The 20,554-nt window shown below is 45.8% G+C and overlaps 1 protein-coding gene across 5 annotated transcripts in view; it reads right to left on the bottom strand.

The window, feature by feature from the left end:
• Positions 1 to 20,554, bottom strand: part of smg1 (SMG1 nonsense mediated mRNA decay associated PI3K related kinase) — a 58,782-nt gene that overhangs the window by 11,751 nt on the left and 26,477 nt on the right. For 2 of the 5 annotated variants that reach the window (XM_085402868.1, XM_085402873.1), the window contains 20 exons: positions 17,904 to 18,054; positions 17,533 to 17,653; positions 16,860 to 17,108; positions 13,760 to 13,914; positions 12,935 to 13,070; positions 11,535 to 11,679; positions 11,219 to 11,357; positions 10,056 to 10,274; positions 9,754 to 9,934; positions 8,527 to 8,688; positions 7,946 to 8,160; positions 7,658 to 7,812; positions 6,384 to 6,606; positions 5,090 to 5,336; positions 3,194 to 3,429; positions 2,841 to 3,086; positions 2,583 to 2,721; positions 2,108 to 2,217; positions 1,266 to 1,484; positions 674 to 867 (listed from right to left, as the gene is read on the bottom strand). In XM_085402868.1, the coding sequence (XP_085258994.1) occupies positions 674 to 867; positions 1,266 to 1,484; positions 2,108 to 2,217; positions 2,583 to 2,721; positions 2,841 to 3,086; positions 3,194 to 3,429; positions 5,090 to 5,336; positions 6,384 to 6,606; positions 7,658 to 7,812; positions 7,946 to 8,160; positions 8,527 to 8,688; positions 9,754 to 9,934; positions 10,056 to 10,274; positions 11,219 to 11,357; positions 11,535 to 11,679; positions 12,935 to 13,070; positions 13,760 to 13,914; positions 16,860 to 17,108; positions 17,533 to 17,653; positions 17,904 to 18,054 (3,642 nt within the window). The remainder of the gene's footprint in view (positions 1 to 673; positions 868 to 1,265; positions 1,485 to 2,107; positions 2,218 to 2,582; positions 2,722 to 2,840; positions 3,087 to 3,193; positions 3,430 to 5,089; positions 5,337 to 6,383; positions 6,607 to 7,657; positions 7,813 to 7,945; positions 8,161 to 8,526; positions 8,689 to 9,753; positions 9,935 to 10,055; positions 10,275 to 11,218; positions 11,358 to 11,534; positions 11,680 to 12,934; positions 13,071 to 13,759; positions 13,915 to 16,859; positions 17,109 to 17,532; positions 17,654 to 17,903; positions 18,055 to 20,554) is intronic. The other 3 variants (XM_085402871.1, XM_085402869.1, XM_085402872.1) reach the window with 3 other exon arrangements.

Below are 20,554 nucleotides of genomic sequence, written 5' to 3'. Positions count from 1 at the left end.
GCACACTTTCAAATTGTAAACAAAGTTTCAAATAGTTTTTCTGTTGTTGCCACAGTATGACTGTTTATATAACTATGATCATCTATTCAAAGCGACCAATCGCTTTACGACCCCGTCCTCCTTTGGGCTCCGCCTCCAAACATTCAGCTGATTTGTGTTCACCGAGCTCGTCTGTTACAGATCTGCTTCCTGATACAACCGTCCCGCCTGCACCAGGAGAACACCCCTAAGAGTGGTCTCATTAACATGTGTGGTAACTGTTGAATACTTAACTCGAGTGTGTGCAGGCTGTGTGTCAGCACTGCTGCAAATGAGCGTGCGATCTGAACCATGTATTTATTTTACAGAGTTATATTGTTCTTCATGTTCTGGCTGCTGTAACACATTCGTTTCCTTCCTTCAGGGGTAATAAAGCTTATCTTATGCTATAAGTGTGACCACAATGTTTCCAAGCAACAACATCACCTAACTTTATCTATCAATGAATAATTTAAAAGCCACATTTCCTTATTTTGTTGTCTGTAGTGACTGTTTAAAAGACGATCAAATATCCAAACATGTTACAAAATTCAATGAATCCACCGGACGCACCTTTCAGTCTTTCAAATGTATATCCTTAAATGCACCTTTTGGCATGCATTTGAAAGAACATGAACAGTGTGCTGTGTCTGACCTTTGCTCCAGGGTGAAGATGTCGTGGTCAGGGTGGTTCTCTGCCCCCTCTAAGAAGGCGCTCTCCTCTTGTAGTTTAGCTTGGCGTTTCTCTCCTTGGCAGAGAAGCTCCTGCAGGACCAAGTACTCTTCTACGGCTTCTTCTACTTGTGGTAGGACCGCTAGCATTTCGTCACGATTCTTAAACCAGTTCACCTGCACGAGGCCCACACAGAACAATAACACATTAAAAATATGAAATGCAGGAAAGGATTCATTCTACAGCCTGCAGGGTTGTTAAAAACAAAGCCAACCCTACTCCTGCCTATTTAGACAATGTGAGCTGTAAGAGCAATAACTGTAGTGTCAGTCAGCTGTGGATTAACCTGGAATGACAGATAAAAGCCACTAATATTCTCCTTCGTTACACTGTAACGCAGTCCTTATTTAACTTTCTCCCCTATTTATTGTTCTCACTGCCAGACAAAGTGAAGCAACATTGACAACTGCAATTAAAGAAACGGCTGCAACCATGGCAACCTGAGACACCACCACAGAACCGACTGGATTTGCTGATAAGGTGCTGTATGATTATTTGACATCTGTGAACTCACCTTGATCTCAGCCACCCTGGAGGAGAAGAGAGAGCGCGTGATGTCTCTCTCCATGTCCCGCTTGCTCTTTTTGCTGTCAGCCTGTTGGCCTCCCCCTCCGTACACTGCACCCGCAAATCCTACCTCTCCCCCCGCGGTCCAGTCCACCAGAGGGTCGTACACGAAGGCCTCCAGCAGGGTCAGTAAGGTCTCTCTGCCTCGTCGCATTATCTGAACCACCTAGAAACACACATCCCACTTGATTTTTTCCCCCCACGTGTATTTTGACTTCCATCCTGTCACAATAGCCGACAGCTCTAACATCTCCATGTTTCAGTGCATGGGAAATATCCCGAGGTACAAAACGTGCACTGGCTACATCCCTCTAACAAACAGCCTGTAAGCTGCAGCAAACTGTAAAAACAAACTGTCACTCCATCTACTGCTTAATTTTACCTTCATTATTCTAAACTGTGCAAAAAAAGCCACTCGTCTCAATATTTATCAATTACAGCCCAGTGGGAATACTTTCCAATCGTGACCCTCAGGGAAACAATCATCTCAGGCTCATGTGTTCATTTTATAAGCTCCAACATATTGAACACTTTGAACTTGGCTCTCGCTTCATCAGCAGCAAGAGATGAAGATCCTCATTCTAACAGCAGAGGTGGGCGGTGGTATGGTGTACCTGCCACGGGGCACACTGCGACTATGCTACGTGAAATTAGTCCAATCTGTTACAAGGTGTGTGAGAAATGCTACTGATGATAACATAGATGGGTGTGTTTTAGATACCCTTTCACAGATGGGTTGAGTTAACGCCTGTACAAATGGTTTTATATGCAGTGTGATGTGAGAGTAACCTGTTCACAGGACAGCCTGAAGATGCCCTCCACCCCAGTGACTCCCAGAGCCATCTCGATGTTGTGGGTCATCCTGAATGGGACCTTCTCTGGCACTCGCAGGCTTTTCCCTGGCAACACACACACACTTTGATACTGTGCACCCAGGAAAACGAGCAGGTCACCCACTACATGGAAAATCGATACTGTTCCACGCTAGCAGCCAAAAATAACCCCTCAGCTGGGTTTCCTCCAACATCTCAGTGTGTGATAAAGAGCTTTGAGTCTGATCATATTATGGGGGACTGTGGAGGAGAAGAGCTTTATTATATCTGCACAGAACAGGCTGACTAGCTGTGGTGAGCACTGTGTGAGTGGTGTTCACCTCTGTCCCTTTGCTTCTATCACATGCAGCACAATAGTTTTTTACCTTTTAATAAATGTGGTTCTAAACTATTCTCTTTAAAATGAATCGCAGCAACACAGTTAAACGCACCTTTTTCAAAGCATACGTTGTAGTCAATGTGCACCACCTCTCCAGTGGTCATGTCAATCAAAACGTTGTCAAGGTGACGGTCGCCAAGGCCAATAATGTATCCCACCATTGACATGACAGCAGTAGATCGGGCGTAGGACTGCAGACAGAGAAAAGGAAACAAAGAAACATCTGGATTACATTTCTGAGCATCTGTCCTTTTCTGAAACAGGAGACAAGGAAGAAGGTGAGAAACGCTTTGAATGCATCTCCTCGCACCTGAGTGACCCTCCACCACTCGCTCGGCGTGGTGCAAGAACACCAGAGCTCCTTGGACAGAAGGTTGGACGGCGTTGCTTCCATCAACTCTTTCAGAACCTCCTTCATAACGCTGAGAGGCCAGTCTCTCCGTGTCACATCCACACTCAGCCCCACTGCCTTTAGAGCCGGCCCGATGCGACTGTAGTACAGTTCACTGGGGCGGGGCACTGGAGGTATAGGCTGCTGTGGGAAGGAGTCCTGGGCCTGCTCAGAAAACAAAGTCACGTCACTAACCAGTAATACGGGCCCGAAACCAGAAAGCGCTCGCCGCCTGACCAGTGTTAAAGCCGTGTGTTACAGTGCAGACAAACCTCTACCTTCTGAGCCTGCTGCACAGCCTCCCTCTGCTGCCAGCGTTTGTAGAGGCCAAAGAGGGGCGTGGCACCGTCCACCCACTGGATCAGCCCTGAACGAGTTCCAAGCGGCGTGACAGAATAGTGTCGGGCATGGAAGTGTGGTTGCTCCTGCTGATTGATCTTGGTGAACATGGTGTTGACAATTGACAAGAACTGCATGATGCGCTCATCCAAATGCAAATCCTCCAGACCTGAGAGAAACTTCAGTCACTATTTCATCACAAAGGAAACTTTGACATTTTTCCCTTTGCTTTCTACGCACAACACACAGCTCACGAGCTCAGAGGGATCATTGGCGGTTCACATAAAAGCTTTTTAATGACGACTCTGTCTTGGTAAAATGACACTGTACAAACGATTTAGTATGAACACCCACAGAAAACGTTTGTGCTACTCTCAACTCACCCCCAGCTTCTGTCAGGTCTGCGTTTCTTTCTCACGTTCTGTATTTCACATGTACGTGCTGACTCGAAAAAACTCAATCGTGGATACAAATCTGGGCGAGTTTACACACAGATGATGTACGTTGAATGTGACGCAGGAAACGAGCAACTAGAGAGCCTAACATCGGGTCAGCGGGTCGAATGATGAAACAAACAAAATATATATGAAAATAAAAAGAATTGGATTTCTTACAGACCTTTTTATAATAACAATCACTATAATGCCAAGTGTCAAAGGTGCTCTTGGGAGGACCCTGTCTCAAAGTGCTTGGACCCCATTTGTTAAAAATAAAATTAGGCATCTGTCACGCAGGCGTGGGGACCAACTGGCAAATATATAAATCAAAGGCTGCATTACCCAACCTTTGGTTAGCACTTGTTGCTGCTGGTTGTCACTAGTTAAAATTAGCTACACCAAAAACCTTGTGGCTGCCACAGTTACGACTTATTTGCTAACTATCGACTGTTAGCAAAACAAAGTACAATAAAAACTGGAAACAGAACCTTCGCCTTCAAAGTAAAAGCTGCGCCTCACTGCTACAGGAAACACTTTTTGGTTGGAATACCATCGTCACTATTTCGCTATAACGTTGCAGATAAAAGTCTTCCATGCAAATTGTGGGTGACCATGGCAACTGCCACGTTTTGTGGAGTACCACCATCTTTATGACCAGCTTCACCTTACAACTGGCCCCACCTCCAGCAGCCAGCTGGGGAATATTCATTTGTCCTGTTTAGTCACACAGCTTGCATTCAAACTGCGTCAAACACAGAAGATGTTCTCAGAAACTACAGACTCAACGGGTCGATGTGCCTCTCTCATACTTCATGTTCTAATGACTTTACTAACATTACTTTATCTGTTTCAAAGCACTCCTCTGCCCACTGAAAATCAAAAAAAAAAATGAGAACAACTAAGCTGTAGTGCCTCTTCACCTCACTGTACAATACCTTTTGTGCAATACTTTTGTAAATAGTCAACAGTGCAATAGACTCAATACTTGAAATGTGCAATTCACTTGTATTTTTATTCCTATTTATTCTATTTATCCCCTTCGTATATTTTATTTATATTGTCTCTGTATTTATATATATGTGTGTGTGTGTGTGTGTGTAATATATATATATATATATATATATATATATATATATATAATATTCTGTAACTCTGTAACTTCTGTCGGTGCTGTGCTTTTTTGGAAATCGAATTTCCCAGAGGAACCCACCCGAGGGATTAATAAAGTTCTATCTAATCTAATCTAATCTAAAAGCCAGGCTTCAGTTGTTCACAGAACACAACTGTCAATATTACCAACTGAATGCTAATGCAGTTTTTACGTTTCCTGTTCCCTGCAGCTTTAGAAGACTGTTTCCATCTACGACTGCTGCTGCGACCGAGTTTCCCCACCTTTAAAGAGGTACGGGTAGTTGTGTCCATCTGAGCCCAGGAAGAACAGTTTCTTTGGCTTGGTCTTGGTTGGCAGTATGGTGATGGTGTTCCCTACACTCTGTATGGTCACTGCATCTAATGCCGATGCCTCGCCAGGTAGAGCAATCTCTGTTGTAGTCATGGAAACCAGGCGGGGACTAATCTCGTCCAGATGCAGCAGATAGCTGGTTCTCTTCTGAGCACGCTGTTGCAGGCTCATCATGATCTGTCCAACACAGACAGCACATCAGTCAGGTTTGGAACAGCTACACAATATAAAACTATGGAAATATCAAGGATCCTACATCTGTGGAAGTGATGCATCTCAACATAACAGAATACATACACAGGTACATCTTCACAGGTGCTGGGGAAACAATTCCTGTGTATATTTAACACACACTGCACACAAATACACAGTTTGCTAAGGACAAAATGACACTCGGTGGATCATCAACCGTTTGAGAGCTGGATTTGAAATCACACGTAGTTGAAAGTGAAAACTGAATGTGCAGACTGAGTGGGCTCTCCTTCCAGACCTGAACCAGGACATCAGCGAGCTCGGGGGCAGTGGTGCTTTTTGGCAGAGTCAGACGCACCGATGGCCCAGAGGTTCTCAGTTGGACTCAGACCTGGGGAACATCAACGCCTTCATCTTCCAGGAACGTCACAGACACAATGGCCATGTGAGCTGCACACAGTCCTGGACCAGGAGGAGACCAGGGCCCTCTGCACCAGCACCAGGTTGACAAATGGTAAATGGCCTGTATTTATATAGCGCTTTTAATAGTCCCTAAGGACCCCAAAGCGCTTTACATATCCAGTCATCCACACATTCACACACTGGTGATGGAGCTACATTGTAGCCACAGCTGCCCTGGGCAGACTGACTGAAGCGAGGCTGCCGGACACTGGCGCCACCGGCCCCTCTGACCACCACCAGTAGGCAACGGGTGAAGTGCCTTGCCCAAGGACACAACGACCGAGACTTCTTACGATGACATGCTGGCCCGAACGTGCAGCAGGTGGGACGACACGTCACTATCAGCAGTGACACTAACAACACAAAACCGAGCTAAAGTCAGTGAGCAGGATGAGGTAAGCAACCACCACCACTGCATTTTTAAGGGTCGTCTTGTTGTCGCCTGTTCAGTGAACCTGTTGTCACACACTGTTCATCAGTTTCTGCTCCCATTGCTATCCCTGCAGCTTACAGAACTTGAATAATTTGAAAATAAAACCATGGTCATCACTAACACAAAGCACATCATACCTGTTTGAAGGGAAGCCAGCTACTGGCTGGATTAGCCGGGTTTACGGGGTTTCTTAGACGCTCCAGGGCAGACGTGATGGCATCACCGTAGGTCTGCTGAAACCAGGATTCATGCGGCGTCTCTGCCGGAGCTGCTGTGATGCTGCACACATGATCCAGGGCAAAAACCACGGGACGCATCAGAGCAGAGTGCTTTTCACGCATTATGGCGATCTTTTCATCCCTGCAGATCAACAAATGGTATTGGGAGATCAGACAAGCCTAGTAAGAACTTTACTTTTCATTGAACACAGAAAAATACAGATCAGCAACTGACTGGTGACTGCCAGCACCAGCCCTCAGCCTCCTGAGACCTCCCACGCTGCTCGCCCAGCGGGGTGACGACAGTACCCCAAATCAGCCTTTTACAGCTGAGGGGTAATAGCTTTTCCACAGGCTGGTTTTCATCATGTCATCGCTGAACTTTTAAACCACCAGTAACAAATGATTAAGGTTCTACAGGTTCCACAACAGATGAGACCGGGAGCATTGAAGCAACTACAGGACATGGACTGTCAATGGAGTCCAGAGTTTTAGCACAAGAGGGTGGAGTTCAGATGTTCTTACCTTTGACGTGGATGACTCAGTTAGGGAAATACGAGAGAAACGTAAAGAAAGTACAGCTTACAACTAACCAGTGCAACCATAACCTGCAAGGTCCAGTAACGACTAGTGCACATCTACAAACCGATGCGGGATGAGCGGACTAGTTGTGCACTGGTGTGTTACATCACCATTCTTAATTCAAGGTGCTGAGGAATTCTAGGAGCGTACCATCTGTGTGATATCAACCAAGGTCTGAAAGATCGTGTTTTGGACCTGAAATGCTTCCTAAAACAGATGAAAGTCAGAAGGTTCCAGAATCTGTTTTGGGTCACGAGGAGTTAGGAAGGACGTCTAAGTGGTGTATGGTAGCAGCATTGTTCTACTCTGAACATTCAAAGTGCTTTTTACTACAAGCACACACTGACACTGAGGTGGACAGACTGGGCACCAACCTTCCAACTGGTAGAAAACCCCTCCTGAGCCACAGCCATTTGGTATTAGTGGGTCTATTTCTGGTCACTCAAGAAAGCACTTTCCATAGTGAGACCTTTGCTTATTGTTGGCTCCATGGCACCAAATGAACTGTGGGCCAGCAGCGGTTAGCTTTGATTTGAGATGTTTTTTCAAACAACGATGTACACAGAAAAAAGCAGACCCTATCCTGAGGCTAAGGTCAAAGCAAGTCTCACCTGCGCAGTGTGTTATTGTTCTGCACTCTCTTGACCTCATCCTCCAGCTGCTGGATCTTGCGTAGGACGTGCATGTGCTGCTGTTGTAACACACCTAGCCACAGTTCATCCCACAGCAACGTGACTCTGCGCAGCTCACCCACCAGCTGCTGGACCTGGTCGGCACACACAAGTCAATCATTTGAGAAAATCACATTTCTTTTAACTGAACTTTAGCTGTAGTTGATTCAAGTATAAACAGTATAGCCCCCCCCCATACAAAACGTGTAACCGCGGTCAGCCTTCTACCTGCAGCACCATGCTAGGGTTGGCTAAAGACAGCTTCTCCACAATCTTGCTGTAACAGTCCTGCATCATGGCTTGGTCTTGACTTGAACAGGTCGCCAGCTCTTCTGATGATCTGCCTTGTTCATCACTCCCAAGCTGCTCCTCTTCATCCACACCTAGGTCCTCTCCTTGTATGCTCCCCAAGAAGGTAGGCAGAGCTGACGGCAGTTTGCTCCCTGTTTGCAAAATTAACCAATCGAGAGGAGAAGTCAGAAAAACGAGCACAGGGTGTCTGATGTCAGAGACTCCCTTTCAAACCATGCAGACTTGTTTCAGAATATTAAGTGTAACCTGCCAGATCACATTTATACCACCAAAATAAAACAAATGCATCTGGAGTAACAATACATTTACTGCATTAACTGCTAAGGATTTTTTTATACAGTCTCCTATTTTTCTGACTATGTATTAGTCATTTCTTGCACATATGACTAATACCGAGTGAACAAGCAAAGTGAAATATTTGAGATATTAATGTAGAACTCTTTAAACAGCTGGAGAGAACATGGCTGCAACAAGAAAGAAAAGAAAAGTAAGCCTACCTGCATTCTGAGCTTCCCCTCCCAGGGAGAGTGAGCCTACAATGGCAGGGTAGAGGATGAGGTGTGGGGAGTCCTGGGCCACACGGCACAGCAGGCTGCATATGCTTTGTCGGATGTACGCCTCCGGATGGTTGAGACGTGAAAAAAGCTGTGGGATGATACCTGAAGACAACACGAAGAATCAGTACATGAAAAGCAACAAGTACATACTTTATGACTAGCTAAATGCTAAATGTTGAAAGTGTGGTCTTTTGGTACCCTTGGCTGACCGACATAAACAAGAGTTTACAGCAGGAGTCTCCAACTCCAGTCCTCGAGAGCTACTGTCCTGCAGCTTTTAGATGGATCCCTACTCCAACAGCTAAATCAGATGGTTGGATCTCCTCTTCAGCAGCCATCCAGTTTGGCAAACACCTGATAACAAGCCATTCATTTGATTCAGGCGTGTCAGAACAAGGATGCTTCTAAAAGCTGCAGCACGGTTGCTCTCGAGGACTGGGGCTGGACACCGCTGATTTACAGCACGGACCAAACATTCCCAGGTCTGCTCTAGAGTTCGGAGCTTGACCACAGAGATATTCTCATGTCCTTATTACTCGCAGAGTAACCCTAACCTATCACTGTGGCTGTTTTTATTCATTACATTATGTAAACCAGGCATCACTGGACAGAACATCAGTAACCTTTCAGCAGTCACTTGGTACCCTGGAGCCAACAGAGCACAGACTGCCCCCTGACCACATGAACAGCACACATTTCCACTAACTTAATTTCTCTTCTTCCCCCAGTGAACTCTGTGGATCAGACACCCTGTGCTTGTTTGCCAGTTCTGGCCGGGTTGGGAGACACGGTCAGAGACTTCAGGGCAAGAGACAGACCCCTGAGGGCATCAGGCTCTGAGGACCAGTGGCCTTCACATCATGATGAAGGTGTTTGTTACAAACGGACAAGACTGTTTGTCCACTGTGTTTGTTTTCATCTTCACATGCTCTTCTTTTCCATCTCATCTGCCCCTCACTGCCATCAATTTCCATCAGGGAATCGAGAGGTTTTCACTCCAGTGTTGGGAGCTCTTAATGTATGTAAGCTTCAACTATGAGTGAAAAACCCATCTATTATATCCATCACACACACACACACACACACACACACACACACACACACACACACACACACACACACACACACACACACACACACACACAGTAAACCTGCATTAGGACATACCCCTCCAGGGTGCCGTAGGAGTCGAAGCTAAGCCTAGCTCAAGCCCCTCTCTCAGTTCACCGGCATGCTTCACCAGAAGACGCAGGAGACGCAGCGTTGCCATGACAATTACGTCATCATTGCTCTGCTTGCTGCTGTGATATGAAAGCAGCACTTTGGGGTCATCTTCATCTACAGGGACCTAAAACCAAACACACACACAGAGTGAGGGAGTGAACCAAGCGCTGCACTTACATCTATGTCATGATCTTCACATGGCAGTCACTGTTTCACAGTCATCAGCTTTAGGAACTCAGCCTCACGTGTCCAGCATTGAGCTTGAGGAAGGTGAAATAGGCCTGGCAGGAGATGCGGTAGAGACCAAAGATACGGTCCACGACCAGTCTCCAAACTCGGATCAGACCATCTGTAACCTGCTGGCTGGCCTCCCCCAGCCAAGGGCACGAACTGGTGAGCTGCCGCCAAATCACGTCCACCATGTCATCCTCATCATCTTCCTGCTGCAGAGCCATTTCCTCATCCTGACATAAAGCAGAACATCAGGGTTGACACAGGCTGCAGAAAAGAATCCAAGAATATACAAACAATGACTGTTGAAAACACCAAGCGTGCACTGAATACAAGCTCGAACACAACAAAGCATGTGAGAAGAGTCCGGACAGAGGTCAGAAACATCAAAACACAGCAGTACAAGCCACAATGTGTAAGACGTCCCTGTTCAAGTACGTATACCTGTGCATGAGATCAGATCACTACATATGCCAGCAGCAGCCTACAGGAGCTGATGGCACCTCTGACAGACATTCATTCATTCATTCATTTATTTATTCATTTTCAGGCACAACAAATACCTATATTGAACATAAAATACACAAAACAAAAAACAAAACTTGCCTGAAAAAGGAGTGGGACGAAGAAAACTTATTAAATCCCACCCCTATACTCACTCATCAACAAAAAAAAAAACAATAAACTTCCCGCAGCTACGCCCATCATTGCATACAGACCCATCAACAGCCCCGGGCACATACAAGCATCTAAGCGGCAGCTCGCAACCAACAATTAGAGCCTTCATAACTGAATACAGAATATATAAATTATAAATTGCATTACCACAGGTAACAGGCAGTAATATGTACTGACCAAGCCTGTTACTGAAGTGTACTACGCAACTGCCATCGCCTCTTCAAGCAGCGAGCACAACTGCAGAAACTGACGCAATCGTCTTTTTTAAATAAACAGGTAAATGTGTCAAACACCATTACGGCCGTGGTCACAAGTCAGTATTTTAAAAACACAGATGCTGACGTAGATGAAAGGGAAGCTGGCACATTGGAGACGGAGGCAAAGGTGGAGAGAAAACCCGAGCACAGGTCCACACGCCTCAGGCAGCAGCTGGTGTCCTCGCAGCGCTACTACGCCCAGTGTACTATATGTACGTGCTATCAGCTGTTCAGGACTTTACCTGGATACCAGTAGGTCGACACATGGCCTGTCCCAAAATACTGAAGATCATGTCCTTGTCTTCTTCACTTGTTGTTGCTGGCAGCAGCTCCTCTATCTCCTTCTTTTCCCCAGGAAGAAGAGGCAGTCCCTCCCCTTGGCTGAAGAGGAGAAGCTCCATTAAAAGTAATGTTTCCACTGTGTTGTTGGGCCACCGAAGACATTACGCAGACCAGTAGAGCATACACAACAGTCTGTGTGTGTGTGTGTGTGTGTGTGTGTGTGTGTGTGTGTGTGTGTGTGTGTGTGTGTCTGTCTGTGTGTGTGTGTCCACTAACCTGGCATTATCGACTACCTTCCTGCCCCAGCGGTAAGCCCAGCTGGCCAGGGCTGCCCAGGACTTTGCCACATCTGGAGCCAGACTGGTGGACAACTGATACAGCTGACCCAACACGAAGTCTGGCTCTCCAACACCCACATTGACTGTACAGGGAAGAACATTAACATCAAACACTTTAGAGGGTTGTGGATATTTCAGTATTCATCTGCAGGTACATGGCGTCTCATCATTTTGAGTAATTTGTCCTCCTGAGCCTGGGAAGCATGTTTAACTTCTAGTTATCTGGGATTAGTTGGACTGGAGAAAGAAAGTGTAACAAAACGATTCAGTGTTTTTTAGTTTAAAGATCTTAAGTGTTCATCATGTGCAGAAAAGCCAACATGTACTGCCGACATAAGAGGACAGAGTGTCAGGTTAATATGGACGTACACCTGTCAAAAGTTCAGACACACCGTCTCATTTAATGGTTTTTGTTATTTTCATGAGTAAGTAACATTTATTTCTATAGCACTTTTTAAAACAGGAAGTTGTTTCAAAGTGCTTCACATGGGAATAGAAAACATAAGACATTGTAGATTCTCACTGAAGCCATCAAAACTATGAATGAACACGTGGAAATATGTAGTGAACAAAAACGTGGGAAATAACTTTGCTTTGCTCTCTCGGCGTCTCCATGAGCTTCATGAGGTCGTCTCCTGAAATGGTTTCCAACAGTCTGGAAGGAGTTCAGAGATGCTGAGCACTTGTTGGTCCTTTGCCTTCACTCTGCGCTCCATCTCATCCCAAACCATCTCCACTGAGGTCAGGTGACTGTGGAGGCCAGGCTGTCTGGTCAGCACTGCATCACTCTCCTTCTTGGTCAGATAGCCCTGACACAGCCCGGAGGTGTGTTTGGGGTCATCGTCCTGTTGGAATTTAAACGATGGGATGGCGTGTGTCTGCAGGATGGTAGCCATGCTGGTTCAGTTTGCCTTCAATTTTGAATGAATCCCCAACAGTGTCACCACCACTGAACCCTGACAGGCACAGCTGTGAGCTGAAACCATGTCAGGTGACTACACCATGAAGCTCACTGAGAGCAGGGTTTGCAGCTCTGCCAACAAAGCAAACAGTGGCTACTAAAATATATTTATTAAGTTTTTCTTTGTCACATAACTCCATATATGCTGCTTCATATATTTGATGTCTTCAGTGTAGAAAGTCGTAACAATAAAGAAAAACCATTAAATGAGGAGGCGTGTCCACACTTGAGTGGTAGTATAGTAGACTGGGAAATTAAAGTGGTACATCCCAACTCTGCATTATTGAGAAGTCATTGATTTAGAGTTAAGAGGGGGACAATCAACATTACTGCAGCCCAGAGAAGTCCTGTGTGAATACATCAGGTTCCAATGGTACCTGAAATCTCAGCAGTGACTGATGGGATGGCCTGATCCTCCAGGGGCAGCTCCAGCAGAGCAGCAATGTTCCTGCTCAGAGCCGACATGCTGCCCAGAGCGCTGCATGCGTTCACTGCTGCAGATTTCTTTACCACCTACAAAAACATTAACAGCCTGAAAGCATGCATTTTAAAGATATATCCAAACAATCACATCTGCTATATTAGACATATTTTATTCTTTTCTAAAATGTGTCAAAGATGCTTCAAGAAGTCCTTTACCCTATTTTTTATGTTTTGGTTAAATATCTTTAACAGGACAATAAAGAAGGGGGGTCAGCACATGCCTCCATGGTGGATTACAACCTGGGCTTTTCACTTTCCTTATGGTATATGCAGCACCTGTCCACCCCAGCAACATAATCCGATCGCCTGCACCAACACTGAACACAATCTTCAGAATGCTGGAGATGGAGTGCACTTTGTGGGCTGAATAAAGTGATCAGGGAAGCTGGCTCTGCAGCAACCTGGACACGTCAGAAGCTTCTGGTGGAGAAGACAATCAGCACCACCACAAGCTGTGTGTCTGCATATCTGGCTGTTTAACACAGACCTGGGTCAGCTTTCACTTACTTAGAGTTGAGTAACAGAGGAAATGTTGCTTCTCTTAACCAGGACAAATATCAGCTGAGCCAAAGCAGGTTAGAGGGTTAGGTCCCATCATTGGTCCGATTCTTACATTTAATGTTCTTGTGTTCTATTAACTTCACTGTACTGCTTTCACGTTAGGCACAGCTCTTTGCATACGTGATTATCATTACCAAATATTCCAAAAAGCAGTAAACCTGTTTGAGCTGAGGCGTCATGTCCTTCCAGTCGGCCAGCAACCATTTGCAGAGTGTCAGCAGCGAGCGGCAGGCGGCGCCTTCATTCTTCCCCAAATGGCAATAAGACAGAGCAGCTTTGCTCAGCATCTCCATGGCTGTCAGTGACTGACCTGCTGAGAAACAACCACTTAGAAAACAGAGCCTCAGGACCCTCATCAATGCTCTGCACATACACCTGGGTTTTTGTAAAATAGGGTTGGATTAGGATCTCTGGTTTCAGTGGCATTACTGCTAAACAGCTTGACAGGGACTTGAAGGGAGAAACTTCCATATTTGTTTTATAAGATGTCAAACTGTGTGTGCTTTTTAAATTATTCTGCTAAGTGGACTCACAGCATCTGTCGTAACTACAGTGCCACTGTCTGTTTTTCTGATGTATTGATAACTAATTAATGATTTATTATTTTTAATTATTCATCATTTACCATCATTATCATTATTATTGCTTCCAGCTGCTGGCAGCAAGGACAGAGGAAGGCTGGCAGACCCCAGGTCAGGTCTGCCAGGCTTTCTTCAGCAAAGAGAACCAGCTGATGACTGACTCAGAGCGCACACACGAGCAAACTCATCTCTGTAAAATTCAACTGGAGGAAAGGCGTTTAATATAAATGCTATTCAAAGTAGCTGTGCATAATTTTACATTCATGAGAAGGTTATGAGTAATTTCTTCTCTCTAACTGAGAGCAGCAAACTCTTTTTCCAGGCTACATGATGGTCTTCTAAATTAGTGAGACTCAATTTTCTATCCAGCTTCCAAGTTATCTGCTTTTTAAGGCGTGCATCTGAGAATTATACCACGGAGGCAAGCACTTTTTCAGAGGAGCTACAGGGTCCAGAGCCGTACACAGTGAAGATGGAAGGGAAGTTAGAAAACTATCCTTGATGCAAAAAGACTTTAGGTTGAGATGCACACCCGTGTGGAGCATGCATAGGTTCATCGCATGCTCAGGCTGCCTTGAGATCCACTCATGATCGTATCCACTGCGTGGCTTGTCCACACAAACTGCTCCACAGTCGGGTAGCTCACCAGGCTAACCTGTCAGGTGGCTGCTGCAGAGCAAGGCGAAATGGAGATACCTGAGGATCTGGCTGCAACACCAGGCGTGAGCTGGGCAGATGAGACCCACAGACCATCACTACCACTTTCCTGTTGCTGGAGCCACATGGAGGATGTGAGGGTTTCTCCCCTGCTGGAGTTCATATGGGAGGAGATGCTACAAGAACAGGGAGGAGGTTTTAACGAGAATGAAGAGGAGTCGGCCGACTCACAGTTCCTGCTGCCTGACAACAAGGAGGTGGACTCCAACTCCCTGGCTAGCATCAGCTGGGCTGCAAAGCACTCAGCTACCAGCTAGGTTGATAAACCTGCAATGGCGTCTCCCCTGGATTTCAACATGCAAGATATGTGTAAGCACGCAGCTTACATATACAAAAATCAGTCCATCTATCATTTACCCAAAGTCGTCTTCATCTTCATAGCCCCGTCCCTCCCCTGGAAGGAAGGCCGCTTCCTTACAGATAAGTGCTACAAAGCAGCTGCTCTGTCAACAAGAGCCCACAGTACCTCCTCTGTGCTAATGGCTCAGAGGACATGACAGCTAAACCAGACACCAGTGTGTGGGAAGAACTCTGCATCTTCACTGACCACGTCCTCCACGTCCTCTGCCTCCACAAATTAGTGGCTACTGGGAAAGCCACAGGCCTGGTGATTCTCCAGGAGCAGGCACGCTGGCTCAGGCTCACCAACCTCACAACTAAGGAAAAAGAGGAACTCCTTGTCAAGGAGTTCCTTGTTGACAAGATCAATGTCTCCGGTGCAGTCGTCAGAAGAACAGATAAAGAGATGGAGATGAGATGTGAGGAGAAAAGAGAGATGCTGGCTTTGAAACTGTGGCACCGTTTCAGGATCCCTAAAGTAGATAAGGTGCAGGGGCTCTCAAGAATCCACGGGCTGGGAAGCAGTCTTTGGGTGGATGTTACCATAGCCACCCGAGGGAAACCGATGCAAAGTTTTCCGTGTTGTTTTACAAGCACTTCTTCATGCACTCTGTATTAAAACTGTGCCGTTACGTGCATCCAGGCAGTTTGCCCACAGCGCTGTCACATTTTGTAAAACACATGAAAACATTAAACACGCTGAAAAACAGAGCAATGCTGTCGGCTATTACACAGCCCGCAGAGTCGCGTTTCCATGGCTGTGACCATGCAGACACCTCGCTCACGTCTCATGGAGGTAACGGGCCACCGGGACAGCATGTCTTACACACTTGACCACAAGAGGGCACCAACATGCTATCTGTGGCAAAGTGGTCAGAGGAAATACAAATGCCTGTTTGGTCAAGCGTGTAGGAGAGAAGCTCTCAAGAGCATCAGTCGTGCATTCAGTTCTCCCAGAACATACGAAGATCAATGTGCGGCTTAATCCCCGCATAGAACCGGCGCCTTTTAGCCGCCGTCTTTCGTCTCAGAGGAACAACAGCAGCTGGATACCTTGTGTCCAGTCTGTGCATTTATATGGACAGGACCTGGAGTTTTAGGTTGTCTGAGTAACCCTCTATAAATAAAGTGAGGGTATACTACACATCAGTGAATGATCACTGAATAATTCTTGAAAAATGAAATTTGTCATAAACTGCTGCAGAAACAGTTTTTACTAAATGAAAAGTGATGCAGACACAGAGTCAGCTGCCATCCTGATATCACAGCTCAGTAAACTGTCTCTGATGTGCGCTCCACATTTCTACCTTCACCTCAGAGTGAACACGCAGACGACCGAACGAAATCAGCTGTTCAGGAACCAAAACCTCAGTTTATTTTTAAGCACAAAGTTAGGCCAAGGTGCTGCTTGGACCCAGATCTCCCAGCTGTTTGCCCTTTCTAAATAATCACCTCACTGATTACAGTCAGGATTTTTCATCATATTACATTGATTTTAATCGTTTTGTTGGGTCTTCCTGGGTTTGGAGTGTGTGTGTGTGTGTGTGTGTGTTCGAGGTGAACAGGTCCTTTTTTCCCATCCAATGGAGTGTAAGGTAGAGTAATGAAGATGTTCCCTCACCTGCAGTTCTTAGGACTTTGGCTTTTTCTATCTCCACCTCTGGTCCCCATTTCTCCCCCAGGGTGCCTTCAAGATTAAGACGCCTGAAGGCCTTGCACAGGTGCTCTTCCTGCTCTTCTTCTTGTGTTTGTGTGTCACTGAACTGTCTGAGCAGGCGAGATGCCAGTGTAATGTTACCTTTTTTACGGGCAAATTTGACAGCAGTCAGACAAAGCTCCATTAGGTGGCTATCGGTGGAGGAAGAGTAACCTAAGCAAGAATGAGGAGAAATGTTAGAGGTTTACATGGACAAATACATCCAGCATGTTTCCACGGCCCTTTGTCTATGCAGCACAGTGATCACGTTCAGCCCAGCAAAAAGTACGTCTGCAGCACAAAGCTGGATTTGGGACTTTGTAAAGTAAGGTCAGGTCCAACCAACTTCTTCTCCAATCCAAGCTCAGGCTATTTTGGGGACGAGCTGAGGTACCAGCTGGACAGCCTGACCGATCATCCAACCACTGTACCGCCTGGGTTAACCCTCAGAGATACAAAGTGGCTTCATTTCTTTCTTGGAAGAATTGCTCTGACAATTTATGAAGCACGCATAAATTGTTTTTTTCTTCTTCGATGCTGCTGAAACAAAACTGAGGTGTGATTAATTCTCTCAGAAACAACAGGACTCAATGGTTACCCTTAAGTTTGTGGAGGAGTTGTCTCTGAAATGTGCTGTATCTGAGGGCATGAAGGAACAGCTGGGCATCCTGCTGCTTACAAGAGTTGAGAGCCTCACTGCACAGAGGAATCACGCAGTCCTGTGAAGAACAAAGGGTGAAGATAAGCTACGTTTCTTTAAACTGGACAATTACAGTTCAAGCTGGTGCTCATTGCAGCTGCTTCGTCTGAAGTTAAAGCTAGAAACCTAGAAAGTGTGTGTGTGTGTGTGTGTGTGTGTGTGTGTGTGTGTGTGTGTGTGTGTGTGTGTGTGTGTGCGCGCGCGCCAAACTGACACTAAACAACTGTAAAGTCGTTTTTGATGCAAATGAAATGAGTTTATTTATGAACCTCTTGTCCAGTGAGAGCATTCTCCAGGGTGGCAGTAGAGTGGAGCTGCAGGGTGGGAAATGTGGGCAGGGTCTCAGAGAGGGTGAGGGTCGACAGGCGAAGGGGACCCAAGCAGATCCGTCCGGTCTGTTTCAAGCAACGCACCAACGTACTGCAACATCACATCACACGATTTGTTACCAGTCTGAAAATGGCACCGTGCTAAAAATAAGTAACACATTTTAAACATTAACATTTGGAAAGAAAACAGACAAGAGACCGTTTTCTGCAACGACTCCAGAATTAACCGACTTTTTCCTCCTTTTTGGCCCTGGAATGGAGGCTGTCGTTCAGTCTCACTTTACAGAATCAGGAAATGGACTGAACATACCAAGGATAGATGAGATTTACACTCTTAACCCCATTTCAGCCTAAAGAGTTCTTTCACACGAGCACAGAGGACAGTCTGTTGCTGTCAGTCTCTCCCTCCTACCTTGGACGTGCTGCTAAACATGCTCTCTTTTATCTAGAGGTTTAAAACGTCTCAGTTTTCACTGTCATGCAAAAGAATTAACAGAAGTTGGCATCAGAGCAATGACAAAGTAGCAGCACGAAAAAGATCTCTGAAGGAACCACATCCAGTTTATTCCAGCAACACCTGCCTTACCTATATACACATCAGTGTTTGCCAAGCCTGGTTGTTACTATATGACCTTATTCTTTCAGTCTGGAGTGTAAACCTACTGCTGCTGCTGACGAAAGAACCTAATTAATAACAACAATCATATACAACACACTAAAAATGTATATTAAGCAACAAAAGCAATGTTCAGTAAACCGTATGCGCTCAATGCTGGGAACAAGCGTGTTGGCCTAGATGAAAGAAGTGTGCACTATAGCGCAGAGTCGTTACACCTTGGAGGCAGGGCTGGACAGGGAGCACGAGTGAGACCACACAGTCTCCAGGAGAAGGGCTGGACTTTGGTTCCCTGCTGCTTCAGGTCAGGGAAAGGTCCCTGACCACCTGACTGCAAGTATGCAGCGAATGACAGTTTTCCTAGAACTGATTCCATTGTTCTACTGGGAAACTTGACGAAACTACAAGACCTAGATTGGCGTTGCATTGACGGATTTGCTATGACACTCAGGCAAAGAGAGGAGCTGAGCTGTTAACTGATCACGCCCTGCTGATGAGTTAGATCAGCTGCTGTGAGAGGAAACTGGACAGGCCTGGTGCGCCTAAATGGGACCCTCCAGAACAGAGACAACAGATCTGTGACAGAGGGTCGGTGCCCTGTCTGACAGACGGCCCAGTCCACAGCATCTTCCTTCCCAACCTTGGGTGTGGAAGAAGTTCAGTTCAAGACTTTTGGTCGGACTCTAAGCAATTCTGGCAAATTGTCAGGTGACTAAAAGCAATGCTCTACTCACACAGTGTAAATATAGTGTGGATGGGGTGATGCTGCCTTTAACTCATTCACTGCCAGCCATTGGCAGTGAATGAGTTAAACCCATTGACTCATTCACTGCAATTGACGGCTATAGACGTCAATTGCAGTGAATGAGTTAACTGGAGGCAGTGGAGGGAATAGCTGGAGCAGAGTCTGTGGATGAGGGCGGCTACTTGCTGATCATTAGGGGCGAGGTCATTGAGGCAGTCAAACTACTAGCTTGTAGGTAGTTGGGCTGTTGGGGGTGGATGAGTTCTTCATGGTCCTGGATGCTGTAGGGCTGCCTTGGTTGACACGCCTCTGCAACGCCGTGGAGATTCGGTTGTCTGCCATAGGATCGACTTGTTCCCAGTGGGTGCTACGGCTGCCCTCTGTCACGGATTCAGTTAATGATGAACGTTATTAAAGGGATCCAGCAGATCAGAGCACAAAGTCTCTCTTCATACAGATGACAAGTTGTTTATATCAGACCCTCGTTTGTTGTTGTTACTTTAAACATTTGGAGAAATATCTGGTTATGAAGTTAATATTCAAAATAATGAGTTAAGGCCCCGCCCTTCTGCATGCGAGGGACAAATTGGATCCAACTCTTTCAAGATTAGCCACAGAAAATCCAAGTGTTTAGGTCTATGAGTACCACGTGATGTTAAGGATCTTTACAAGTCCAATGATCCACCTCTGCTATCATCAGTGGTTCTTCTAAAGAACGAGCCTCTTACTTTAGGAGGAACAAACAACTCTATCAACATGTGTTCGCATCCTAGATTTCTTTAAGTGTCCCCATTTTTTAACAAAACCTTTCTTGTCCAGTCGTAACAGCCAGAAATCAACATTCATATGGAATAAAAAGCTGCCAAAGATACGTAAAAACGCACGTCACTTCCAAAATTCATATTATATATATTATTGGGTAGTAAATGTTAGAGTATTAATATTATTGTACTGGTGAAGAGGGATACCATCAGCCCCAGTTGGTAGTCACTGGAAGGAGCTTGAGTTGTGCGCACCTCCCCTGTAGCCTCACGAGGTTCCAAACATCCAGTCTCAGACCGTATACTCAACCCAGGTGTAATTCATACAGTTAAAACTTGGAATCAGTTTAGAAGAGCCTTTAATCTTACTGGGTTGTGGTTATCTGCACCAATAACAAAAAGAAAATGTTCTAACGTTTGATGTCTGGCTGCAATCTGGGAGTCGATCACTGCACTTCTTGTATATAGA

The sequence above is a fragment of the Rhamphochromis longiceps genome, linkage group LG4 (genome assembly GCF_057381845.1).
Source record: "Rhamphochromis longiceps isolate RC_006_pf linkage group LG4, R_longiceps_female_GT1.1, whole genome shotgun sequence".
NCBI lineage: Eukaryota > Metazoa > Chordata > Actinopteri > Cichliformes > Cichlidae > Rhamphochromis > Rhamphochromis longiceps.
Note: the sequence above shows the minus strand (reverse complement) of the source record. Positions and strands in the feature narration are given on the sequence as shown.